General features: G+C 41.4%; 1 protein-coding gene across 4 annotated transcripts; it reads left to right on the top strand.

Annotated features, from left to right (window-relative positions):
• The first annotated feature begins 1 nt into the window (after position 1).
• Positions 2-27,781, top strand: ERGIC2 (ERGIC and golgi 2). 4 transcript variants are annotated; one of them, XM_075429061.1, is made up of 14 exons: positions 2-84; positions 5,631-5,776; positions 8,627-8,735; positions 10,742-10,788; positions 12,283-12,353; positions 13,885-13,925; positions 14,656-14,757; positions 16,203-16,298; positions 18,067-18,122; positions 19,703-19,801; positions 21,021-21,118; positions 24,737-24,899; positions 25,733-25,812; positions 26,551-27,781. In XM_075429061.1, the coding sequence occupies exons 2-14, from the start codon at positions 5,671-5,673 to the stop codon at positions 26,614-26,616; spliced, it is 1,134 nt and encodes a 377-aa protein (XP_075285176.1). In that variant the 5' UTR covers positions 2-84; positions 5,631-5,670; the 3' UTR covers positions 26,617-27,781. The 4 variants fall into 4 exon arrangements, 3 of the variants coding, with proteins under 3 accessions (XP_075285176.1, XP_075285175.1, XP_075285177.1); XM_075429060.1 differs by lacking the exon at positions 2-84 and adding an exon at positions 2,928-3,092; XR_012764885.1 differs by lacking the exons at positions 2-84; positions 24,737-24,899 and adding an exon at positions 2,928-3,092.
• Positions 27,782-27,995: the final 214 nt, after the last annotated feature.

Genomic DNA, 27,995 nt, shown 5'->3' with positions numbered 1-27,995 from the left:
CCTCATCTCCACATTTGGTTTTTTGCACCTGTGTTTCCTCCTACTTCTCCTTCGTAAATGCCACCTCGATATCTCCGCGTTCCGGTAAAGTGGCTCCCTGCCCCCCCCCCCCCCCTCCCCGCCTCCTCCCTGCCTCCTCCCCGCCTCCTCCCTTCCCCTCCTCGCCGCCTCCTGCCTCTCCGGGCGAGCGGGGCCGACCCTCGTCCCTTCCTCGCCGAACAGCCTCAGAGCGCCTTCGCAGCCGCCGCGAACGGTCGGGCCTTGGGTTTAGTCTCGAGATGCTTTAGCCACGTTTTTAGTTGTGCTTCGTGTACCTTGTATATGGTTTCCATTGTATATGGTTAACGCTGAAGTGTGCTGAAGCGCATGTGAGGAATCTCTGCATGTTTACATTTGTTCCTCTTGTTTGGTCTACTGTCTTCTCTGTTACTGTGTTCGATATCATGGTGCTTCATAGCCTAATGTTCCCGGGATTTTTTTTCTGTCCTGCTTCATTTGTGGTTTGCTAAACTGTATGGATATGAGCCATCTTAAGTGGTTTCCCCTCTGCACACATCAAGGGATTTCATAAATCACCCGTATTGAGAAGTGCTGGGTTTTCTTGGCAAGGCAGTTGTATCTTTGAACAGATGACTGAACTCAAGTCTTGCGGTGCTCTGGGATCTTGGTAAATATCATAGTGAAACAAATGTGTATAAAGCGGGAGCTGAGGGGCAGCCCCTTGGCTTGCCTGCATGGCTGGCAGTCGACAGCCAGATTTCTTCCTCCTTCCCTGCTCCTTTCAGGTGCCCAAAGGTGATTCTACAGGTACTCATGGGCTGCCACCACCGAGGTGTGATCAGGAGAGCCGAAAACGAACGTGCAGGGGCATAAGGGAAGGAGCATAGTTTGAATTGGGATAGTCTGGTATTTGGTAGATGCAGTATGATCACTGTTATGTCGCTTTAGCACTGTACAGTTGAAAATACAGTGTCGATGTAATGCTAAGTTATTGCTATATGATTTTCTCAATTTTTCTTAAATTCTGAAAAATGTTTACTGTGCTTTCCCTCATAAAATCTTGTAGAAACATCTGTAGTTAAAAATATGACTATAATGGTGCAAAGCTGCAAGCAGTTTTGTCCCACGCCACTTCTCAATAAGAGGCATGTCCAGGTGGCGTTGAACTCTTAATGCCAAAACTGGTTTTGTCTGCCAGCAGATTGGATTGCTTTAGTTCACAGCCTGTGAGAACATCTGTTGAGCGTCTCTGATGCGCAGCTAATAACCAGCTCTATTGCTTGCTCTTTCCAGGCCTCAGCGCTGAGAGCATTTCAAGGGAAAATTTGGCTTAGCCAGCAAAATCCCTGGCTGCTGAATTATACCCTGTGACCGTTGGTGTGTCAACAGAAGAGCTGCTAAGTGCTGTAGCTAAAGCTGGCTGCTGTTTCTGAGACGAGGGAACAAATGTACAGATAAACTTATTTTAGGCCTGGTTATTTCTCTCTTGTAGTATTGTTCTCCCACTCCTTTTTTCTTTCTGACACTCTGATCCAGTTGTTACTGTTGCCAAATGGATCAAAACAGACTGATCAGAATTCAGTGATAACATCTGCGTGTTGCTGTTACCTTCTTTCCTTCCTTGAAACCCACTGTCTGCCTGTCCCTAAAAAGCAAAAATACTCTTTGAATCTGTTCGTACTACTTTCTCATTTTCAGGTTCCTTTCATTCTCAAATGCTGTAGATACCCAGACAAACAGTTGTTTTCTTCAAACTGTATATACTTTGGCATGCTACTTGAGACTCTCCTCAAACCTACTTTTTCCTCTAAACCACTAAAAAGAGCCAATCTGTATTAACACCGTGAAACTCATCACCTTCAGTGTTTCTGGGATGTGTGTTTTATTTACTTGCCTCATTATCAACAAATACCGGAGTCTTCAGTCTCTCTCCTTCCTATCTATGAATATGTTTGGTATAATGGGCTTTTTATTTTTTTTAATCTTACATGGAGCAGTTTTCCTTGAGTACTTTTGCCATCACGTAATATGTCAGTACTTCCCAAGAGGTGTCGGAGAGCTCCCCTGTTGGCTGCAGGAAGATGTTTAGGTTGGCCCAGCTACCTGCGGACTTGTGGGCATGGTGGCAGCAGCATGGTGTCACCCCACGGTCACTGACTGACTGTTTTGGTGGCAGTGCAGTTGTAACGACTACAGGGGACACCGGCATAGAGAACGAATTGCTGCAACTGCAAGGAAAAAATCTGGAGATAAACTAGCAGTGCTGTTACTAAGGGGTAGGGTTTGGGGTGAGAGGCAGCGCCTCTTTAGCTCTACTAACATAGGGAAAAGAACCTTTTGCGCATGAGCCCTCTCTTCATTTCAGGTTTGATGACCGGCTTGTAGGCTTAAAATCTGTCTTCCCCCAGTATTACAGCCCACTGTCTAAAGCCTTTCCCCTCACAGCTGACCCAAGAGAAGACCCTGCCCGTTTTCAAGCTCTGCCTGCTTTTACAGCCGTAGCGCCAAAACCAGTACTCCCACTGCAAGCCAGCCTGCAGGGCTTCTCCAGGCCGCTTTTGCAGATCCCCGGTCGACACCGCTTTACAGGGCGACCCGCGGCTCCACCCGCCCTGCCGGTCCCCACCTCCCCTCCCCGGAGCCGCGCTCCTTCTGCTCGGCCATCGCCGCGCTGCAGGACCCCGCAGCTCCCGCCACCCCGAGGCGCCGGCGGGGCCAGGCTCTGCGCGCCGAAATCCACCGGTTCCACGCGCGCCACGGAACTTCCGACGGCTTCGGGGAGCGGGGGAGTGTCTCAGCCCCGCGGCCGCTCCCGGCTCTGCTGTCCCGCCGAGGCTCCCCCCGAGCCGCGTGGGCGGGGAACGCCAGCCGCCGCGTCCGCACGCCCGGCGCATGCCCGCGGGGCGCCGCGCATGCGCGCAGGCCGGGCGGGCGGGGCGCCGCCGCCGCTCACGTCGGGCTGTGCCTTCCGCCGGTGGCGGAGCGAGGCCCGCTGCCATGGTCAGCGAGGCGGGCGCCGAGCAGGACGTCGCGGCTCCCCGCCCCTCTCCGGCCTCGCCCGCGGCCCCGGGTAACGGCGAGAGAAGCGAGAGGTAGGGGAGGGCGGGAGCGAGGCGGCCGGCGCGGCCTCTCCCGTCCCGCTGGTGCCCGGCTGCGGGCCCACGGCGGCCGGGAGCGCCCGCGGCCCGCACGGACGTGTGGGCTCCGCGCTGATGGCCGCCTACCGGAGCCTCCCTCGGCGGGGGACGGCGGGCGAGACTCCCGGGGGGATGGGGGCTTGGGTCCCCTCGTCCGGGTGGGGGTGGATGCTGGGACGTGCCCCGGCGCCGGTAGCGGCTTCGCTTCCAGGTTGTCCGGGTTCAGCGAAAACTGGCCGAGCCCCTCAGGTGGGGCTGGGCTGCGGCCGGTCTGGTCTCGAGCAGCCTCTGCACGACGTTTTTTCCTTCTTTTAGCTTATAGTAATAACTCTTTGTTTAACGCAGTTGGCGCTTGGATTCGTAGCGATGGATTCCAAGTTTTATACACGGTGTTTGTGCCGTGCGTGTGTTGAGGTGGGCGGGGGGGAAGGTGTCAGACGTCTGTCACGCTTTGTAACGGAAAGTGAGGCTGTGTACGTGGGATTAAAGCAACCAGTGGACAAATCAGGCGCTTCTAGCTAGATGACAAGAACGTGTTCACTCACTGATGCAGGGTGGTTGAGAAAGTTTCTTAGTAAAGAGCTCTCATGTTCTTTAGGTTTACCTTGTACCTCTTTACAGTGTACTCCTACGCGTGCAATAGCGGAGAAGCTGCAGGGAAAAGGGGCTGGTGCGAAGTCGACTTCGGTGCTATCTGTGTAGGACAGCAGGCAACCCTGTCTGGTGCTTCCTCTGTGCTGACAAACGTTACGACTCCAGTCGTTGCGTTTAAGCAGCTGCTTTGCCACATCTGCGCTCCAAAGTTTTGTAGCTTTTCCTTAAGCTACTCTGGAGTTGAGATAATTCTTTAAAACACATTTAAGTAGTGTAATAAGGACAGGACTTCACTTCCCTGATTTTTTTTTGGGAGGGGATGTTGTATAACCAAAATTCTATTCCAGCACCCATCTTCTCTACTCACTTTGACTGTGGTTTATTTAAATCCTCTGCAACACACACACAGTGTCATTTTGTTGGTCCCTACAGGCTTACTTGACTGATGCTCCTGCCAAGTGCAGAGTCTGTATCTTTTTGCTAAGGTCTGAAATGGATTTCTGTAGTGAGGAAATTGCAGGCATAGATAATGATTCTTCACGTGTGAACTTCCATTTCCAGTAAAGCCTGTTCCTTTGTTATTGGACAGTGTGGAGCCTTCTCAGCCCCAGCGAGGGGCAGAGCAGGGAATAGCTCTTGAGTAATTTCACTGGGACACGCTGGAGACTCGACATGCTCTTGAAACAGGGGAGATGAGTTAACAGATTTTTCTACAAGATGATCACAGAATCACAGAATGATAGGGGTTGGAAGGGACCTCCGTGGGTCATCTAGTCCAACCTTCCTGCCAAAGCAGGGTCACCTACAGCAGGCTGCACAGGACCTTGTCCAGGCGGGTCTTGAATATCTCCAGAGAAGGAGACTCCACAACCTCCCTGGGCAGCCTGTTCCAGGGCTCTGTCACCCTCAGAGGGAAGAAGTTCTTCCTCATGTTCAGATGGAACTTCCTGTGCTTCAGTGTCTCTCGCATGTTGGCAGTGTAGGTTAGCTTGCCTTTCTTGGTGTCTTTGAATAGGGGATGATAATATGACATATTGTCAGAATACAGTATATGCACGATGGTTTTCGTAGCTTCAGAAATTCTGGGCAAAGTGCGGCATTTCTTCATAAGGAAAACAACAGTGCCAGCTTGTTAAAACATGCAGCATGTTGGCAGGACCATGTTGTGAGCATATTTGCACTATTTGGAAACAGTTTAAGACAGTATTTCCTGGGCAGACAACTTTTCTCAGCATCCTGCTGCTTAATGTATTAACGACTCCAGGTGGAGCAGAGAGCATGCCATGGACAAAAAGGGTTCTGAAGATGGAGGTAGGATTTGGTACTTAATTTTCTTGGGGAGAACGTTTTTATAGAGGAAAAAATGCTAGTTTTCTTGTGACCATAAAATTCTACAGCTGTGAAAATGTGAAACACAGGGTGTTTTTTTTTTTTTCCTTTGAGTGTATAGTATGTGCCCCCGTTGGCTGAGTGTAGGAGCCCAGAGCAGTTTGACATCCTCCCGAGTTTATGCAGCTTATTAGATATTCCCTGCTAAGTCAGTGAATTCCACGCATTGTCAGGTCTGTTTAGCAAGCTTACTTCAGGACTGAGTTTGGTTTTTTTCAGATTTAAAATTCAATATATCCAGTACCAATAAGAATTTAAATGAGAAAGAAATTAATCATAGTAATTATATGGTGAATATGCTGGATGTGGCTGGAGTGTAAGTATCAGTGTGCAGGCCAATTGTAACAGTTTTCCTGAAGCAAGACTGACCATCCAGTTGTCTAGCATGTGTTTCCTGAAAACATATTTCTTAGATTTTTAATTGCCTTATTATTGCTTTATAATTATAGCCAGTTGATTTGAGCAATATTGCTTGTGTCTTTTAATCACAATGATTTGTTCTCAAATCAGAGGGAATATATGAAGGAGGAGGTGGAGGAGTGTGCTGAAGATGAGGCGACTGAATCGGAAGAAGACCTTGAATTTGATGAAAGAATTGGATGCCTTTCCAAAGGTTCCTGAAAGCTATGTGGAGGCTTCAGCGAGCGGAGGCACAGGTAGGCCTTATTGAGGTGGTGGCATGATTCATGTGGGCTGTTAGCTCAGTCTAGCATGCTCTAGGAATAGAAACTTCAATAGGAGGAACACAGGGATCTATGTTCATTTGAAACTAGCCAAAATTGGTTTCTTAATTTCTTTTGTGGACTGACAGAGCTCATCTCCTTCAAGTAGAGACATGGTATCTTATCTAAATAGATGCATTCATCACTCATCTCAAGGGAGATTTTTGTGTAAAACTGATGAGACTCAAACCAATATACAAGTTCACTGTAAAAACTTCTGACCAGTTGGAACTGGAAGTGCAATGTGTCAAGGCTGTAATGAAACTTTCTCATTAGTTGTCTCACTAAGCCCTTTTCTCTGTGTCAGGTTTCTGGGCGAGGCTGCATCAGCATGAGCTGAAATGCAGATTGGATTCAGCTCTATGCTTTCATAAAAGAGGAAAAAGATTATTCAGAGCAGTCTTAAGAGCTGGCTAAGTTAAGCAACGGGGTGTAGAGCAGCTTTCTAAAGCTTTCTAAAGCTTTTTGTCTTGAAGGTTTAGTTGATTTTAAGAGTAAGGAAAGCCCTTTGAAGAACTAAACACTTTACTGCAGGACATGTACTGTCCTTATTAGTCGCTTGTTCCTCTTTCAGAAAGCTCTAGCGGTAAAAAGTACTTTTTCTATATGTATCTGAACAGAAAATTGTGCCTGTAAGTGGGGTTGGGTTACAGGTAGCCTGATCTGGAAGTAGTGACTTCGTCTGTTGGACTATTGGAATTGTTTGCAGTTAGAGAGCAAACTGCTAGCAGTTAGTTTGAAATGGAGGACAAAAATCTCTCTGTGTGCGGTTATGTCTGAAACCCAGTTGAATAAAAAGTACAAGAAGCAATTGCAATCTACAGATAAGCCTTTAAAGTCATTAAGCAACTTGTACAGAAGTAAGTAACACAAGGATCTGTATTACTTAGCTATGTTTCCTGAAATGCAAAGTTAATAATTAAAGGATTACTGTATATAAAATAATCTCTTAAGACCTGATTAAATAACTCTTTGTTAATGTTAGTCCTACTTCCTAAGAAAGCGAGTTGGTTTTATGTTGTAATTCTTAGAAAAACAATAAATGCTTAAAAATTCCTTTTTTGTAATATAGCACCATCCTTCATAAGAACTTCACTTTTGTGAAGGGTGCTTTAAGGATTTCTTGTCACTGGAAGTTACTTTAGTATTTTTTGGTTTATCCCAGTAACCTTATAAATGACAATACAGGATTGTCGTACTCTGTGCCATTATAAAGTTTTAATATGGTATTCCCATTTCATTCAGGATTAAAGTGCCAGGCTTACTTTCTGGTGTGACAGGGACGCAAAATATTCCAGGATACTATTCTCAGACTTTCAGTGCCTTCAAACTCATTGAAAAAGAAGTACTGGTCTTTCAAATGGGCTGAGACCCCAGCTCTGGGGCTGGGAGACCCTTCAGAAAAGAGGATCTGTCTTTGGGAATTCTACAAGACTTTATTTTCCTGTTCAGATCCACAAGTGCCTTTGCTCGGAATTACCCAGAAAGCAGCTATGGCTCAAATTGTTTCCTGGTGGCTTTGGATAGACACTATGGCTCCAACTTTTGTGTTGTGTAGCTGGGGTGTCTGGCCTGCTGGGCTTCAAAAGGAAGTGGATAGCCAGAAGATTTAACTGATTAGTGTATCACAGTATGCATTGGCATGAAGGTTTTCATATGTGTGATGGTTACATAGCTTCAGCTGAAAGCTAGAACTTGAAATGTTGCTTACCAGTGCAACAGTCAGTGCTGCAGCCAGTGGTTTCTTTTCTGATCCCCTAGGACAGTGGCTGTATTGCCCTGCTGTGGCCTCTGGGCTGTAGACCACTGTGGAGTAAGTTGAAGCCTCTCAACAGTGGGCTTGGTTTTTTCTCAAGTTGCCCTTCACAGACTCCATAGAAATACTCCACAGAATGCAGATGGGAAACATAGACTGTCAGTAAGCTGTAGAAATCGCTACTGTGCTCTGTAACTGAAGTTTTTTCAACTTAACAAAAGCCGTGATTTCATAAAAGGGGGTGTAGCAGGTGCTTCTGTGCATCTATGACTGTGTTTCTGACTACGAGCAACAGGATGATCTTCCCTTTGCATTGTACAACTTTGCAAATGTGGTGAACAGGCTGTGGTTCTTCACTTATTTAGCTGTTAGTGGAAAAGACAGCTATGTGTTGCTTATTGCCAGGGGGAGAATTGTTTGAAATACTGGGGTGGGAGTCCTGAATGTGCAGCTGTACACAAGTGATATAATAAGGACACCTCTTTCTGACAGGACAGTACTGATAATACATATTATTTCTCATGTTGGCTAGCCTCTGGGCTCTAAAACTAGATATAAAAAAAATTGTTATATGAACTTAGGTAGTAGACAAGTGGAGGCTTGAAGGGACTTCAAGGTGCGTCTGCTCCTAATTTCACACTTGAATTTAGGAATGAGTTTGCCTAGACCATCCCTGACAGTGATTTGTGGACATTTTGTTTTATATGTGGAGGAGGATCTAGCCTGTTCTTATATCTTCTATATAGGGATTTCACAACCTCTCCATCATTCTAGGATTTGACTGTACTTAATGTGAAAAGTTCTTTCTTGATGCAAAAGTAGGACTTGTTCTTTTTGCCTCCTATGTAAAAACAAATACTGTAATGTGAAAAAAATTTTCTAAGAGCAGCTTATGGATTTATAAATCAAAGATACCAGTATTATACTGGTAGTGCTCAGATTCTGGAATGTTAGATTTTTGTTCTGCTTGTGTTTCTGAATAATATTTCTCACGATGTAAACTTTTTTTTTTTATTTTGACCACTCAGTTTCTCTGATAGCATTTACAACGATAGCTTTCCTGACTATAATGGAGTTCACGGTGTATCGGGAAACGTGGATGAAATATGAATATGAAGTAGACAAGGATTTTACTAGGTATTTTTTATTCATTATTATTCCTTTTAAAATCCAGGTTGTCTGCATTTCAGGAAATAATAGATTTTAAATGTTAGTGTGACTTATGAGCAATTTATGATTGAAAGAGTGAAATACTAAAGGGATTTTATTTTTCCTCTGTTGATTGATTTGGGCTTTGCTTTTCTGGAATCTATGAAGAAGAGAAATTGAGATTGTTGCAATGAAGAAATAAAAATAGCGTGTGTTTGTTGGTGGAGTCCTCAGAGGAATTATTTGCTAACAATTCAGAGGACTTTGTGATATGTAACTCCACATCAGCTATGTAAATCCACCAGACTCACATGATGCTTACTCTAGTTTATACAGTTAGTGTATTGCCATTATCTTTGTGCTGCTGGAGGTGAACCTTAAGCACTCATAACTTTGACTGCCTTATCTAGAGATTGCTGCTGATCTTGTCTCCAATTACGGCCTCCAAGAGTGGCTGAAGATAGATTTGCTGTTGGCTTCATGTGCTTGTCTGGACCGTGTTTGCTTTTCTTCCTGAGGTGGTCAGGCATCCATGAGTCCATGTGAAGTTAATGGAGATTTTGTGCACTGAACGCCTTTAAATATCACGTGTCTGGAACTGAGAGAACTTTAAAAGCTGTTTGACTAGTTGCTGTGGTAACAAGCTACAGATCTGTCTGTTAATTAGATGTCTCGTATGTCAGAAATACCTAAGGTTTCTGTAATGAAAAACTAGAAAATACAAGAAATTTAAAAGACACTCGTCAAAAACTCAGAGTAAATCCGTTCAGACAGATGGGAGTTTCACATTTATGTCTGTGCTAAAGTAGGTTCTTTCCCTAGTGAAGCTATCACGTGGAAAGGATAGTCTAGTAGTTAAGATACTATTATGGGACTTGGGAGACGTCCTGCTGCAGATTTTCCAGTCTGATTGTGGGCTAATCACACAGCCTATGGTTCCGTGACAATTTAAACCAATGGAGATTGGTATCGGTTTAACTGCTTTTCTCCTGTTTCTTGACCATGTCTGGTCCCAGGTTGAACCGATGTTTAACTTGCTTGTGAATCCCTTGGTTCTGTGATTTGTTTGTGGTCATCTAAGTTCCCAGAAGAAGCTCCCTGGAGGTGCTAGGACCGTAGGACTATAGTAAGGGGATTTATTCGTTATAGTTTAAATGACTTTGGTGAAACTAACATGAAAACCAATAGGAAATGCCCAGAATATTGGGGAATGCCACACAATCAGACTTGTGGTGTGATGCAGTTTTTTGGGATGTTGGTTTCGGGTGTTTTTTTCCTCTGATGGGAAGAACAATGTTTTGCCTCGTGTCTTTATGGAAACACTCAGGGTAAAGATCTTAACATACAAGGCATTTTGCTATTATAATATGGGAATGTTTTTGAGAAAATAAGTTTTTCCAGAAGCAGTGGTAGCAAAACCAACGATCTTTATGACATGGCAGCATTTTCTGGGAACTAGTTTTAGCAACTTCTCAGCGTGATCCTGAACGTCACTGTCCCAAGGAATTCTGTTTAGGACTGGAAATACAATGGCCTGTCTTAAGGACAAAACAGGAGGAAGGTGCTCAGATACTTTCTCAGTTTTAGATACATAACTCCTACGTTGTCCTGATCCACTGTATTCTGTGGAATTTATTGCACTGTTGTGTGGAAAAAAATGTGTGAAATATTGAAAACTATATATTCTTAATAAGAGTCTGACAAACTATCAGGCCAGTAATATTTAAAAAAAAATCTGTTAGGAGTTTCATAGTAAAGTTCAGCAGGGAAATCTGATGCTTTTGTCTATTAAATTGTGAGTGGTCATCACTGCTTTAATAATTAAAAGTCCATCTTGGTTCACCCAAATTTTAAACAGCTCAAGTTTATGTTTATTCGTGTAAATTTTGTTATTTGACTCTGTTTCTGCAAATAATCTGAGGGTTTTAGTAACATGTCTCTTGATACTTGTCCTCAATGTTACTTATTAGCTTTTTGCCTTTTTCTCTTTCCAGTAAGTTAAGAATCAATATTGATATTACAGTTGCCATGAGGTGTCAATGTAAGTATTCTATCAGTGAAAGTTTTGAAACATTTTAAAGGCTCTTCAGAGTGTGCATTTGCTTGCAATATAGTTCGATATTGTTCAAAATATTCTAACAGTGAGATTTCTTCTGATCTTGATGGTATATAGTGATCTTGGTGGTATATGACTGACTGAAAGAATTTGTAAGAGATGTGAAGAAAAGTGTTTATGCCATCTCATTCACATCTCGCAGAACTTTTTTTTTTGCTTTGTCTGTCAGTAAAAAAAGGATCTGTTGTTCCAGTCTCTTTCTAGCTGGGATATTCTAAAAGCTCATTGTGAGACACAACTCAGCAGCAGGAATTTATTACAACTTTTATTTATTTATGAACTTGGCAAATATTAACCTAGTCTACTGTTTAACAATACTGGAACCATCAGGTAACTTTATCCTCCGTTTTACAAGGGCATGCAGTGATAGGACAAGAGGTCATGGCTTTAAACTGAAAGACGGTAGGTTTAGATTAGGTGTTTGGAAGAAATTCTTCACTCTGAGGGTGGTGAGGCACTGGCACAGGGTGCCCAGAAAAGCTGTGGATGACCCCTCCCTGGCAGTGTTCAAGGCCAGGTTGGATGGGGCTTTGAGCAACCTGCTCTAGTGGAAGGTGTCCCTGCCCATGGCATGGGGGTTGGAACTAGATGATCTGTAAGGTCCCTTCCAACGCAAACCACTCTATGATTCTGTGAGCAGATGGATGCCTTCCCATTTAAAGGCAAGGCTTACTATTATTTTGACATCATTTAGGTAATGAACCATTATTTACATAGGCTGGTTTTGGTTGTCTTGGACTGAGAAGGCGAGAAAATACTACTTCTACCAGGAATGTGAGCAAATCTTCATGAGTTACGTTTTTGGCTAGGTTAAACCTTGCATTAATTGTATGATACACCAGTACCATGCAATTTGTGTTTATCTCACAAGTATTAATTCATAAGTCATCCCTTCTTACTCTTAAAATTTATTTTAGTCTTCTTCAGGTGTTTTCCAGTTAGTGTAAAAATTTTTGAAGAGAGTAATTTTTCTTTTTTTTTTTTTAATTTGAGAAATAAACTGAACTTTATCCTCTATTTTGACAAGTCTTGGTTTGGATTCAGTGCTTAAGAAACAGGAAAAAATATTTATGCATGGTGGATCCTAGAAAGCTTGTGTACGTGATGCATACAACTCTGAAGGTGTTACATCAGTGAGGAAATACCGCAAATCTGAAAAGTTTGTTTCTGGTCACTGTGCATTAGTTAATGATACTCTGATATGATAAGTTGAAAAGTAGGATTCTGTGGTTTCTTCCCAGTAATCTGCTTCTTGCCTGATTTGTTTTTCTTTCGGTTTGGACTTTGTTAACAAGGAACAGGAACTTACACTGAAAGTTTACCTCTGTACTGTGAAATTGGAATTTCAACTTGGACTTGTTTTTGTTTGTTTATGGTCATCTGTAAGAGTCTTAATTTTTTTCTCCCTGTTTAAAATAGATGTGGGGGCTGATGTTCTGGATTTAGCAGAAACAATGGTCGCCTCTGCAGATGGGCTAATCTATGAACCAGTAAGTTGATTCTTACCTTTTTATTTAAAAAGGAAATTGCTCTTTATTTAGTGTGGAGCACTGCTGGGCTGCCTTGCTTGCTTGTATTTTTTTCCTCACAATTGGACTGCACGGAACCTCCCTGAGTGGTGTCTGCTTCTTGAGCGAGGTCTGCAGTGCTTCCCCCAGGAATCTGCTAGGGAAAAAGGCTAGCATCGGAATTTCTGCGTGTTCACTCTCTGCAAATACAGCAGATTTAAATACAGCAGACTCTTAGATCAGTGCTTCTTAACAAGCTAGCAATTTCTACAGCTAGTTATTTTTACATGTGCAAATTCTAGGGATAAATGCTAACAGTATTTGGTATGGAAGGAAAACGATCAGAGCTCTCAAAAAGAGAATTGATGTAACTGCTTTTTAACTAGAAGAATACTATGATTGTAAAAAAGGGGTAGAAAGTCACCATGATATCCTTATAATATGGAATGGCATTAAAGATTGTGAATTGGGTTAGTATCCTTTTAGTTTCTGTATTGTGTACTGAAGACTCTGGAACTGTGTAAGCCAATACTCTTAAAGTAGTTTTGCTTGCATAATGCAATAAGCTTTGAATTAAGTATGGTGTATAAAAGTAATTTATCATTTACATAAAACCTGTTAGAGAATGTAACTTCCTGCTGTAATTATAACATTCTCTAATAACTGAACCGTATTCCAAATTATAACAGTTTTGTCCAAATTCCTACTCGTGTGTGATCAGGAGGAGATGGCCAAATGGAAGAACATACTCAGGGAAGAGGAGGGAGCTTGGTTTTGTTTGCTCTCCTTGGAGCGGTTCCTCGTTTTGTCTGGACAGTCATCTCTGCGCTGCTGTAGCTGCTGAATGCTAGCAGTTGCCCCAGTGATCATAATCTTAGAAAGAGGAAACTGCCCGTACTTAATCTCTTTTTGCCATAGCTCTGGGTAGGTTTGAGCATTAGCTGTCTGGAGTACATCAGTGTTAACAATATATAGATTTGAATTTGGTGCACAGGTGCTACTGGTGATGTTCTTGTGCTGACTGAAGTATAGCCCGTCTGGTAGCTTGTCTTAAAGAAGTGCTACGTGTGGGATGACCCTAGAAATAAACAGACTGCACCCGGACCCTTGTCTTTCAAAGCCTGCTCCTCTGCGTGTTTGATTGTTGTTTGCATGAAACCCACGCATGTCAGTTATATCACTTAGAATTAAATTGCCACTTACTGCTGCTTCTAGCCCATGTTAGTCAAAGGCTAGAAGGGCAGAGGCTGCTGACTCCAGTTACAAGAGCTTTAGGAAATGTGCTGAAGTTCTAAATACGAAGAAGTGAATAATTCTGGGGCGGGGAGGACAGAAATTTCCATACTTGAACACTAAATATATTATTTAAAGTGCAAATTCCTTTCATATGTGGTATCAAGTGTAAAGATTGTAACTCTGCAAGCCTTCCCACACCCCAGTTCTCTTCTAGGTTTCATGAATGGGACTCCAGTGCTTCCTGCGTGTTTTATTAGATGTGTTATTTTTGTTTCAGGTAGTATTTGATCTCAGCCCACAACAAAAAGAATGGCAAAGGTAAGCACTGAGATGCATGCCTATGGTTTGTAATATTTGTACTGGAAGTGATTTTGAGGTACACCAGGGTCACATGACAGAAATATGTCTTGGGTCCAACAGCTTCTGCCTGTAATCTAGGAGTGCAAGCCTATGAAAAGATATTAATTTACTTTGCTTTTCTTGTGATTTGAGATCTCTTATGGAAAAAAATGGCTTTGGACTTATTTGTGGAATTGGGTCATGCAGTTGCAAGCCAAGATGTGTAAACTCACTCAACTTGCATTTCCAAACGAATGCTTGGTAGCATGAGTTTTGATTATGGGTTCAGACGTCTAGCACAGATAGCTTGATATCTTTATGTCAAAGCTGAACCATAGTAACAAATTGGCGTGTTCTTTCAGAAGCAAAGGAGTTTGTCTTTCATGTAACTTAATTGACACACTTTATCATTTAAACTGGATTAGCTTTGTTGTGTATGTGATCGCTATACTGACAGTCTTGTAATAGAATCTGAAGCTTTTTTGGGAGTCTGGCTAGTTTTGGTATTTTGGTGACACACTGCTGTGAACACCAGAGCTTTAAGCTCTGTATAAAAGATCATGCTCAAAGTTTATTGTAACGCTGTAATACTGACATGAATCTTGCTAACTTCTTGATTTATAACCTATAATTGAAGCTGATAATTAGTTGCAAAGTCATTTTTTGTTTTACTGTTGCATGCTTTCACGCTTGTCTGTGTAATCTTTAGAATGCTGCAGCTAATTCAGAGTAGGCTGCAGGAAGAACACTCTCTTCAAGATGTGATATTCAAAAGTGCTTTTAAAGGTGCTTCTACAGCACTGCCACCACGGTAAGAAAAATTGGGATGTTGTGTCGTCATTCCGCTCTCCCCTGCCAGTTTAATTAAATGTCACATTTTACTGTGCTTAAGATTTCCGCCACCCGCAGAAATTAAGGTTTTAAGAACAGAAGACCTTACTGCTTTCTATTGCATTTTAAAGTAGTATACTTGATATTGGCTTTGGAGAGCTGTTGTTTTATGAAAACCTCTGAGAAGGTTTCCAGGTTTTGTGTGTGTGTTTATACGTATATACATATACATAGTACAGAAAATCACATAAATACACACACACCCCTTTTAGTCCATTTTGTCTGATGCTTCCTTTTTGATGTGAATTAGTAATGCCAAAGCAATGCTAAACAACGATCTTTTTTTAAATGAAAGACTATCTTTCTGTCCAGCAACTTTTAAAAAAAGTTCTGTTGTTAGCTATGATTTACTTTATAGTTTTAAAAGAATCAATCTTTGAATAAAAATGTGTTTTGTCAGTAAACGTCTAAGATAGAATTGTTAAAATTGTGTGGAGAAACCCTGCGGTTTACACTTTATTCCAGCTACCCACAAAATGCTGAGAGACTAATGCATAGCAGGCTTGGTCTGCCTGAATCTAGATGCTATGTGATTTCCTCCCCCCCGCCCCTTGAAAACGCTTTCTGCATGAAAGCTGAAAGTCCTTTCCCCTTAAAAACAAACAAACAAACAAACAGCCCACAGAAGCAAGCCATAAATAAAACAAAACAAACGCCAAAGCCACTGTATGCACTTTCCATGTTGTAATCTCCTTTTTTGAGGACTAAATACATCCTTTCTTCGTAAGGCAAGGCTAAAGAGGGCTCAAAGAATCTTTTTTCTCATTTGGTAGATGTCTTCAGGTTCATTAAGTCCTTCTTTGCCTCTATGAAACTCGTGAGTGCAGTATTTAAGATGTGTTTAAAAACACTTTTTTTTAATCTCCCTCCAAGGACCAGATTTGGAAATACGTTCTGAGTTGTGGGCATCCCAATAAGTGTGGGAAGAGGAAGGCTTCATAAAAAATAAATGTTGAAAGCTGTTCTTGCTACAGTGTTGTTAACATGACGATTATATTTTGTTATGTTCGTTGTAGCATTAAAACTTTCCCAACAAAGCATTTTTGTTAGAAGTAATTGGAAAAAAATATTCCCAGGGCAGCAAGTTATACTTGGTCTTATGTTTTCTGTTCACATGTTCAGGTATCATAAGTCAGCTTTGTATCTGAATACAAATATGAGCAAAATCTTATTGGTTTCATCAGACTGACCTTTATTAGATTCCTTCCCTTCCACCATCCCTGCTATAATTCCAGAAGAATACAATAGAGAGAGGTAGATGATAATGCTGTATCTTTATGCTAGGAAACAGAAATCTAACTGTACTCTGTTATTTCTGTCAGTGAATATTCTTAAGTACTCTTTGTGTTGTTTTTCTTTAAACAGGGAAGATAATTCATTACAGTCTCCAGATGCATGCAGAATTCATGGTCATCTCTATGTCAATAAAGTGGCAGGGAACTTTCACATAACTGTGGGCAAGTATGTTCTGTTCAGTTCCTGGAAAAAAAAACCAAAAAGGCAGCATTGATTTCTACATTGTATATAGTACATGACTGAATATGTGTGTGTATGCTTTTACACTTTTGAATTAATGACTGGTTTTTATTAAACTTCCCATACACATGCTTGGTATTATTTTTCATGTTGTATCTTTTCTTGCACAGTTAAAAACAAATTTCTTCATAAGTTACTAAATCAATGCAGTGCGGTGCATTGTTGCATGCAGTGTAGTGGTTATGAATTCCAGTGTCTTACAGGATGAGGACTCTTGAAAATAGGTCCTCCGTAAGTGTGTGAGGTGGAGTGGACTGCTTGTACTTGCCTACATTCTTTGGGCCTGTCCAGGCTTCTCCTTTTTGTTAGTACGCAGGTCACTAACATGGATGAAGTGTAGATACGCGCCGTTTCAGTGCTGGGATAACGTAGTTACAGAATCAGAGTTAGGGAGCTAAGTGCCAGTTCATCTTGATTTGAGGTGAGACTTTCTGATACACTTCAGCAATGATATTAGCTTACATACACTGTATACAAACTGTTGTTAACTTTTTTCTCTGTGCTCTCCAGCTCTGCTGTCCTCACTTTGTCTATCTGCCACCTCTGTCACCAGAGATCTTAGCATGCGATCTGTACACTCTGATTTATCCACATGTAACTCCAGCTGCTGTCTTTGTGTGGTTATTTCTCCAAATGTCACTTCTGTCTGGTCTTGTACCATATCTCTGATTTGCCCCAAGATGTCCAACTTTTTAAGTCCTTTTCAGAGCTGATTATTTCAGCCTTTCATCTGTACTGCCATCACTTCTCTTCCTGTCTCTAGTTGTGCAGCTGTGAATAATCTTTTGCTTTCCTTTGCTTCCTTTTGTTCTTCATGACATTTGTACTTCTGCTAAGTTGCTCTTTCTCTTGTGGTAAGGTTTTTTTTTTTATGGCTTTTCTCACTGGGCCCCTTCGTAATTTATTGCCTGGTTATTTATTGCAGTCCTGTCTTGACTGATCTCATTGTCTTTCTCCACCTTCTGTTCTTCCAAAACTTACATGCATTTGGTAAAAATTTGACTTAAGCTAAGTAGGGAAAGTCTCCTGCGTTATTGGCTGGACTGGTAGGAACGAAGTGTAGCTGAGAGACTGCTTTGCTTTCCAGACAGAGTTGTGCTTTCCTCCTTCCCCTTCACACTGTTACCAGCCTCTGCATTATGCTATCTTTGCAGGTCTGCAAGCAAGTGTCCAGGCCTGGAGTTAACTTGCTTAGTCAGGGAGCAAATACAGAGCATAGTTAACTTGCTTAGTCATAGAACAAGTACCGTGAAGTTTTCATCAGTCACTTGAGCAGTTCTGCAGCTTTTCATGTGGTTGGCCTTGGTGGCTCTTCTGGTAGCCTGGTGACTTGATGTGTTTTTCACATTTCTAAAAATGCAAGACACTAATTTTGTGCAAGAGGATTTTCTTGAGTCTCATGTTCCTGTACCTTGCCATTCAGGCTGTCTGTACTCAGCAGTAATAAAAATGTCATTTAAAAAAAAAAATAGATACACACAATTTTTATAGATATATAAAAGTTTGTAATATGTATATATAATATATATTTAAACATATGTGTTATATATGCACATATTTTTATATATATATAAAGTATTTATTCAAATAGAGGGGGAGAGGTAATTTTTCTACATGGTCATGTTTAGGAAAACTGTGTCTTTTGTGTGGATTCATTAAACAAATTTTTCATAAAATGTCTTGCTTTCTTTAGGGCAATACCACACCCTCGAGGCCATGCACACTTGGCAGCCCTTGTAAGCCACGAATGTAAGTTCTTCCTATGATCTCCATATGAACGAGTAAAATTTCTTTCAGACTGCTGTCTCCTGATCCTTATGTTAACATAGGTTGCTGTTGTAAAGCTGTTCTAGCTGGGCAATTGCATTGTAGAGGAAAGTAAAGAATATTCTTTGCAATGTTACAACTCAGTAGCGACTTACTTTCATACATTTCATTAATCAAAAGCAGCATGGCCAGCAGGTCGAGGGAGGGGATTCTGCCCCTCTGCTCCGCTCTGGTGAGACCCCACCTGGAGTCCTGCAGCCAGCTCTGGAGCCCTCAGCACAGGAGAGACGTGGACCTGTTGGAGCAGGGCCAGAAGAGGGCCACAAAAATGGTCAGAGGGCTGGGACATCTCTGCTAGGAGGAAAGGCTGAGAGAGCTGGGGCTGTTCAGCCTGGAGAAGAGAAGGCTCTAGGGAGACCATGTTGTGGTCTTCCAGTACGTAAAGGGGGCCTATAGGAAAGAGGGGGACAGGCTTTTTAGCAGGGCCTGTAGCGACAGGGTAACGGTTTTAAACTGAAGGAGTATGGATTGAGACTGGATATAAAGAAGAAATTTTTTACGCTAAGGGTGGTGAAACACTGGCACAGGTTGCCCAGAGAGGTGGGAGATGTCCCATCCCTGGAAACATTGAAGGCCAGGTTGGATGGGGCTCTGAGCAACCTGATCTGGTTGAAGATGTCGCTGCTCACTGCAGGGAAGTTGGACTAGATGACTGCTAAAGGTCCCTTCCAACCCAAACTGTTCTATGATTTAACACAATTAGTGTTATCTTTAGGTTGCTTCTACAGTAATGATAACACAGGAATCTCAGATGTATTTAGCTGTAACACAGATAGCATATGAAATTCCTGTGTTTCAGTCCAAACTACCTGTTGCTTGCAAAAACTGTTTTTATAAGGTTAAAAATTTCTGACCTTTGTACATGGAAGCTTCATTTTTAAGTTATGAGTCTGGATACTAAATGTGTGTTGCTGCCATACTTAATGTGTGGCAAGAGTGAGTTACTGTGAAAAATGAACTTGGTGTTGGTTAATCTACTCCGAATGTCTGCACATAAATTTGTGTCAGCACAAGCATGTAATATTGCAGAGCTTAAATACTTTTGCCAAATCAGGCAGTGTAGTAACTTGGGAGTTGCCTTATGCTTCCTCTGTACATTTCGTCTGTGAAATTTTAGTCTTTTTAATACCATTACATACAAGAACTTGAACTGTAGGATAACTTCAGTATTCAGTGAGCTAGAAATTTCCTGTCGTGAAATTTTAACTCTCTTGAACTCCCAAGTATGATTCAGATAGAGTTGTAATTTGTTTTATAATTTATTTTCCAGAGAAATTTTAATTTCTTTGTTAACTATTTTGGATTTGAGTTTTGTTTGAAACATGTACGCACATGTATTGCTATAGAGACAGGCACAAATCCAATGAAATGCACACCAGCATTTGAAATATTCTAACCAATGCATTTTCCAACATGAGAAATGGGTGCATCTTTTTCTCCAAGAAGAGTACAGAATCCCGTAGTTTAAAAATGTTGTTTCATTCCTCTGTATTGTCTTTCAGCCTACAACTTCTCTCATAGAATAGATCATTTGTCATTTGGAGAGCTTATTCCAGGAATTATTAATCCTTTGGATGGAACGGAAAAAATAGCATCAGATCGTAAGTGTTGTGTGTTTAAAAAAGCATCTTGTTTTCTATATTTTTTCCAATAATTACATTTAAAATATTATCACGTTCCATGAATGTTGTGATTTACAAACAACATGTCCCACTCAGTTTGGTAGCAAGCAGTGCACTGTTCAGTTATCTACATGGCATCTTCAGTGGATAATTTCTTTTTAATAGCAGTATTGCTGTACTTTGCTGTTTCACTGAAGCTAATTTGCAGTTTCTTCCAGATTTGTGTTAAGTTGAAGTTACAGTATGTCTGAACATATTGCAAAGAATTTTGCAGTGGTATGCTACGGTGGAGATTCACAGATCTGATTGTTGTTGTAACAGGCAAAAATAAGCCTGATTTGGTCTTAAAAAGAATAGCATCAGGAGTCTTGGATTCTACTCCTGTATTTGATTTGTCACTTCCATGGTGTATTTTGTGAGGCTACTACAGGAAGGGTTTGTGTATCACTTTGTTTCCGTATGTATAAATAAAGGAGTATAGTAACCTGCTTTACAGAGCTACCCATGCCTTATCCCCTGACTTGCGTTCCCCATGAGAGCGATCCCAGAACCTTCTAACGCTGCGGTTGTCTCCAAGTCAGTCAGTCCATTGGCTGTTCCAGCCAGAATGGTTTAGGGTTGTTGGAACAAATTGCTTCAGTCTGTCAGTGTTTGTTCTCTTAGGGAATTGCACGAAGACAGAGCAATCGTAAATGCATAAGCATGCTGATTGCTCTAGAATAATTCTCCAAAGGTCTGTCTAATCAGGAAAAAGACTGTGACCAGTTTAGAAGGGCTTCCAGCATTGTACACTCAATTCAGTGGCTGAAGTCTGTTCAAACCACTGCTGAGATGTATGCATCGTGCAAAATGTGACTGTGTGAAACTTACTCAGTTCTGGTATTCTGGAAAACGCTGTGTGTGCTGTTCATTTGAAGCTTTGAGTGGCTTGACCTTAATGAATCTTTTCAGTGCGTGGGTAAAATGTAAATTTCTCTGGGTACGAATGTGACATGGGCCTTGCCCATGGAAACTAACTTTGTTCGTGCAGATGGTTCTGAAGTAGTCTTGGCATTGCTGGGACTCCTTGAAGAATGTCCCTATTGTAAATTGCTTAGCTGGTTAACTATTTTAAATATTATTTTTTTTATTTATTTGTGAATTTCTCAAATGGTATTTGACTCTGTACTTAGTTCAAGTGAGATTTGTTTTCTTCTAGACAACCAGATGTTCCAATATTTTATCACAGTTGTGCCAACCAAACTCCATACATACAAAATTTCAGCAGAAACTCATCAATTTTCAGTGACAGAAAGGGTAAGTAGAAGTAAGAGAAAACCATGCAGAGAAAAATCTAACAGTGATTGTTCCTAACAGAAGCTTAAATGTGAAACCGGGGACTTAGTTGTACTGTGGTTTTGAAAACTCATCTAGTGTGAAGAGACTCATTGTAGAAAGTTCCAGTGCACTAGATTGAACTGTAAATATTGTAACACTGATGGTAAAATGTGTATGCTTGGTGACACATGCTGACTTCTTGCAGTAGTGTTTTGCATCTGTTGATCTGGAGTCTGATACTAGAATTAATGACAGATACCCAGTTGTTTCCACTTAGCTCTATGCTAATAGTGGGGATGAGATCTTGTAATTTTGTTTTTTTTTTTTTTCCTCATGTGTGGCTTTACAGGTATTTAATCCACATTTTGGCTTTTTATCCATGTGGGAAGCAAACCAAAAAACGCAGCTCACTTGAATGTCATGAGCTTGATTGTGGAGTGTTAGAAATGGAAACAAAGGTAGTTTGTATGAAAAGCTGATCACACAGAAAGCATTTCTGTCTCTCAGCTGTCCTGTTTAACCTTTGTTGAACCACCAACTTTAATTATTCTCTAGACTAGAGAGCTTTTACTTCTGGACTTGGACAGGCTTTTAATTCTGAACCATAAAGTAGTTATTGCAGCATAGTACATGGGTAAATCGTAAGGTACTAATTTTTAAGACTGCTGTAAATAAGAAAAAGGCCTAATGTATACTAGTTACATGTCTCATTTCCAGACACTGAACTCTGTTTTGATCTTTTATTCAAAAAACAAAGAAAAAAATTGGTGAAAATATTGATTAAAAACGACAGATAAAGCAAGAGGTAAGAAGGAAACCTTTGATTGAAAGGAAATTCAGAGACTGGATGGATGGCAGTTCACTCTAATACAGTTTGTGATGTTCTCCAAGGGAGAAAAATCTTTACCTCCTCACAATTCCATGCTGTGTTTCTGAAAAATACGTGGCTAGGGGAGTAGGAGAGAGCTCTTGGTGTTTGACGTGGGACATACTGACCGCTGAAGGGACAGGTTCACTCTAAAACTCATGAAAGCTGGAGTAAAGAGATGAGTGAAGAAGAATTTCGTAATGCAATATAATCCCATTTCCTCCTGGTCTAGCAATCTACTTCATGTTTTGTCTGCACAATCTCTGAAACAGCTAAGGCACTCCTTAAACTTCTGGACACCAGTCAACTGCTTATCTTACTCATTACATTTTTTTCGTTTTGTGTTTAATTTCTCCTTCTGCTGTAAAGATGGTTTCTGTCAATTAACTGTTCAGTCTTAGTTAGCTCTTTAATTCTTTTGTGGGGATGTATTTTTTTATGACAGTTGCAGCACAGTCACAGGTTGCTTAGGAGAAAAGCTTGCCTGCAGTGGAGGTAGAGTGGCGTTACATACCTGCTTTCGCTATCTCAGTGGGTAGTTCTGTTGTCTGTAAAGCTTGTTCATGTTTATCTTTGGAAACCAAATACCCCTAGCAGATGAGCTGGGAAAAGCTATTAAGAACAGTTAACATTAAACAACATGGTGCGTTTATTTTATAAGAGTAGGCACGTATGCAGACCTGGAAAAAGGCGGTCAGCTGGCCGTGGCTAAAACTTGAATGCAGTGAGGTTTAGTTGCCAGTGGTGAGCAAACTGGGAAGTGGAGTTTGAAAGGTGTGGGCGGAATCATCTCCACTGTTGCTGATGTTTGAGATACTGTGTTTATCTACGTCAAAAAGATTTAATCCTAGCAGGGCTTCGCTGACATCTGAGATGTCTGATACAGGGTGATTGTTTTCAGCAGCCTTTAGCAACCAACAGTTCAATCAGCTGCAGTAGCAGAAGCTAGAAGCAGACCGAAATGGTCTGTGGAAAAAGTTATGTATCTTTTGAGGGTGGGGTTTGGGGTGTTCTGTTTAACTTTGTATTCTTTTTCCACCCTTTGACCTCAAAAGGCCAGAAAGGTTTAGGGAAACAATAGAGGAAAGACAAACAAAAAAAATCACCTTTTGTCCTGAGGCAGTGGCAAGGTTCTGTTGAACTACCTTCAGTCTCCATATGCCTGATCATCCATCTTCTAATGCTGAATGTTGTCATGCTCTTGAAATACAGAAAACATTCTGGTTTTGTTTTTGTTTTTTTTTTTTTAAACAATTGCAAAGTTTTTGTGACCTGGTATCATAACTGATATGTTATTTTGGCATCCTTTTTACTTTGGTTTGGTATCAAAAGCAGCAATGTGTTTTATGTCAGCTTTAGCTGACTGGACAAGTTGCCTAGTTTGTATTTTCCAAAGTGGTAATCTGCTTTTGCTTTTGTACTGTATTCTGCATGTTTTTTGAGCACAGACTGTCAAATCTACAGCTGAAACGGAGCTGCAATATATTGCTTTTCTATTCAGTCTTGCTTGTCTGTCTTCTCTACTCTTACTAGCCTGGACGTGGCTGAGTTTGTCTTCAGTCAGTCAAGTTCTTTTCTGCTGCCCATGTATATTTTCAGCCAGACTTATCTGGCAGTGCATTTATCAGCACCTTTCAACAACAGCAAAATGATAGCAAACTTTTGAAAGAAACTTAGGATTGTGTTGATGTGGTTTTTCTCCTGAAACCTTTTTTAAAAACTAGAGATTTATACCAGCTACATTGTCCTCTTTGGGGTCTTTTGGTTTAAGAATTTGGGCAGATGAGAAGAAACTGTAGAAGTTCTTGGGTTAGAACTAAGGACTCTGATCTAGTTAGAGTAGTGATGGTCAGTTATTATTTTTATTTAGGTGTATTTCTTGCTGTGTGACTGTTGTCTGAAATGACCTGACTGACAAAAATTTTAGAAAGAGGCTTGATACTGGCACTCAGTTTTCAGACCTCACAATTTTTGAAACTCAGGAATGTGATTTTTTGGTTTGGTTTTTTTTGTTTGTTTTTTTAAATCAGAGTTAATGGATTATAGCATATGTGTAAGTATGAACTGAGAAAAAAAATAGCATTGATCCAATTTAACTTAAGCTTCTGAATTTCCATTCTGGTGTACTCTAGTTTAGGGTCTTCCCTGATACTTTTAAGAACCAGCAATTAAATCCTTTGTGACACGTGAATCTAGAGATAAGCTCCAAGGAGGAAAGAGGATGAAGTGTAATGAGTCTTAAAGGCAGTGTGTAGATTTATATATGCCCTCTGGGAAAACTGCCATAGCTAAAGTTGTTCAGCAACTTAAATGTCTCCAGAAGGTCTCATCCTCATTTAAGTGATGAATACTAGTGCGTGAAGTAGGAAGAGTTGGGGCACTGTATCATACCAGTGCACTCATTTGAGTTCACAGGTTAGTCCAAGGCTGTGATGCTTCGCTCATAGGTACCAAAAGCAACCTAGTTATAAACATCCTTGTTTAGAGGACCGTGTAAGCAAACCTTCAGAGGATAGTGCCGGAGCATGATAGTGGGCGCTGATAGGCAGCACAGAAGACCAGTGACCAGGAAAATAAGTTGTTATTTTATGATGCTTGACTTTTAGAAGGTACTGTCCAAAGTTCTCTTGATGTTCCTCTGTTGATTGCTGACTCTGATTAAGTATCTCTTTGTCGTCACATCTATTAAGATTGTTTCCTGGTGACTAGCTTGTGTTTCTGTCTTTCAGGAAAGAGTAATTAACCATGCAGCTGGCAGCCATGGGGTGTCAGGAATATTCATGAAATACGACATCAGCTCACTTATGGTGACGGTGACAGAAGAACACATGCCTTTTTGGCAGTTCTTAGTCAGGCTCTGTGGCATTATTGGGGGAATTTTTTCAACTACAGGTAACTGTCAGTGGTTCCCCTCTATCCTATTAGAATTTTTTGGTCACCATGACTATGTTACAGATGAATTACAGGGGAGTCCTGAACCTCCAGCAGGTTTAAGAGAAACTGCTCGTTGGTGTGCACTGAAATGTGCAATGAAAGATGCTAATTTTTTGTGTCCCAGTATGGCATTTCTGCTGTTCTGAGGGCCTGATGTTTCGTTTTTGGTAACTGTAGCTTAGTTTGTTTACTTCTGGAAGAGCAAGGAGATAGGTATGTGCACACACAGAGGCACACTTCTGTTGTTCAGTGTATTTCCTATAGTTGGGATCCAGTGCTAAATCGGTGCCAAAAGTTGAGATAAAATTTCCATCTGAAGTAATTGGGAGGATTTTCCTTGTGTACCTTGTCAACGTACTGCAGGATTTTCTCCTTCAAAGAAAAGAAGTTGAAAAGGCACAATTCATTTATTAGTCAAGACGTGGTAGGGTATCTTGTTTAGAAGTTATTTCTTTTCTTGGCTTTCACTTGAAGAGAGCGTAGTAAAGAGACCTTGAACTGAGAGCTCTCTTTCAGAGTAGATATTTCTGTCCCACAGAATGTATTTTCACCCATGAAAGCTGTGCAGAGGGAATTACATTTGCTTGGATAGCTTTGGTTTTGCTTTTATTGATGCTTTTCAGAATGTTAGTATTTCCTCCACCCTTGATGTTTCTTTTTTTATGTTAATTTCTCAGTGGTTTACATACCAGTTTACTGCACTGTATCCTCTCAAGTATTGTGTAGAGTTTTGTTGTAATACTTCTGTAAACACTACAGTTTTAAATTTGAAATCTTGTTTGACATTGCAGGTATTTTACATGGCTTTGGAAAATTTGTAGCAGAAGTTATTTTTTGCCGTTTCAGACTGGGCTCTTACAAATCCACATCGGTAAGTATTAAATGAGTGGTTACAGCTACTTGAGGATAGGTGATAAGGACAACTATGGGACTTAGTCCCAGCAGAAGTGAAGGTATTAGCAATAAACCCACCCCTTGACATGCACGTGAGCAGAGACTCGACAGCTTTTCAAAATAGTTGGAAAACCTAACACATAAGGAAGCAAGGTGTTTTATAAGAAGCTGAATTAATGAAACCGAGTCTCTTGGAGATTTCTCTCCTACATTCCCTCCATCGTCCTTACTATATTCTTTTTATTTTCATATTGTTACAAAAATTACATGTTTTCCCCGGCTTGTCAGTCTCCCTCACATACACTCTCTTTCTGCTTGGCCTGCTGATGGAAGAAGAGGTGTTGCATGCTGCAGGGCTTCAATGTTGCTGCTGATCGGCCAAGCAGTGTGAAAGAGCTGAGCAGTCTTAACCTTTCTCTTCACTGGGCTCCTCCAGCAGCTACTTGATTTTTATTTTTGTTTTGTTTTTTCCTGTTTAAGCCTGTGGGTAGCCTCTAAGACTTCTGCCTGTCTCTTAAATGTGGTTGAAGTTTGCCAGCTGGCAAGGCTGTGTGAGTCGGGGGAGAGGAGGAAAGGCAAGCAGATTTGTAGAAGTTTCGTTTGTGAGACCAGGCAAAAGGCATACAAGAAATGCCCAAGAATAAAGAAATGTGTGTTGGGGGAGGATTCTGTTTCTGGACAAGCCTTTAATAACACTTTGGTTTTGTTTGACTAGGTCCCACTTCCTGATGGCCACACAAGCAACCACTTACCTCTAATTACAGACAATAGTACGCATTAGCCTCCTGAGAAACTTTCTTTCTTCCTGCCTGATACAGAAGACTTTTTTTATAATAAAGAAAACGGTGTGCAATATGCTGACACAGTGCTGACAGGCAGCAAAAACTGGAGCCTTTACAAAAAAAAACCCACAGAAACAACGAAACAATTTGTCTAATTTGTTGTCTTTCTGTGTGCACGTGGGAGGTTGTGAGACCAGTGAGGTGGACCATCTTCTGGAGATTAAAGGAGCGTTGCTGCCAATACAGTATTCGTGGTGGAGCTGAACGTCTTTGTGATGACTGCCATTGATCACTGAAGCATCTTGGTGATCTTGGTTCTGTGCCTGGGGCAGCCAGCAGACTCCAAGGGAGAAGAGTACGAGTGGGGTGGGTGAAAGGGCTGGCAGCGGGCAAAGAGGGACAGTGACAGAGCTGGGGTTTCTCGGAGGGGTGCAGACTGGGCTTTGGGTTTTCTTGTTCTTTTGTAATGGTGGGGCCGAGGGCTAAGATGCAATTCTTATGGGTGGGGCGCGGTCCTAGAAAATCCAGAAGAATTTGGAGATGAGGGAGAACTCAGGGAGTAAGGTGGAGCCCAAGCCATAACGCTGGTCATAGCCGCTGCCTTTCTGCTGTCCTGCCATTCCTTAGTGGAAGAGACATAATGTGGAGGGATGCTGTTTTCACACAGCCACTTCGCCAGCAGTGAGAATATCGCTTCTGGTGTTGATGTGGAAGTGCACAAGGGCTCGGTGTGGGCTCCGGTGTGCACGTGGTTTTGACTTGGAATAAGAAACCTTTTAAATAAGGCATTTGACTGTAGTTTTGATAAAAGGCAAGACTCCCTAGCGAAAGGTCAGGAAATCTCTGTACACCTCTCTCTTGGTAAAGGAATTGCTTTGATGCAACCTTCGTTGTAGCCCTGCTGCTAGTATGTGAGCCATGGTATGTAAATCCTGGAGGTGGGGAAGAAAGAGAGCAAGAAGCGGCTGTGCTTTGGTGCAGCTAAATACTGCAGAAATGTGGAACTGGGGACAGCTGGGGGGTCTGCTGGCCTGCGCAGGGAGCGGTGGAGTTGGTCTCCAGGGGGTAGGTGACTTCAGGGAACCTGAATCATTTTGCTGCAGACAGATGATGAGAAGGGATCTGCAGAATTAATCCTTATTGTTCGTGAAGTTTTTTTTAAAATAAATGAAGAGAGCAATATCAGTTTTATATTGTAAATATGCTACTGAGAATGAATGTTATTAATGCAGGTGGTGCTTTGAGAAACTAGACATCCTCTTACTGCTGAGCTACTGGCATACGCCTGTGGTTAAATGCTTCTCTGCCAGAGTGAAAAAATAATATGATTCCTTCTCAGCAAAACTGATTTAATAATATATTAGGAGATGATGCTGAC

Source organism: Opisthocomus hoazin, chromosome 8 (assembly GCF_030867145.1).
Source record: "Opisthocomus hoazin isolate bOpiHoa1 chromosome 8, bOpiHoa1.hap1, whole genome shotgun sequence".
NCBI classification, from domain to species: Eukaryota; Metazoa; Chordata; class Aves; order Opisthocomiformes; family Opisthocomidae; genus Opisthocomus; species Opisthocomus hoazin.
The sequence above is the reverse complement of the archived record's forward strand: the minus strand, read 5'-3'. Positions and strand labels throughout refer to the sequence as shown.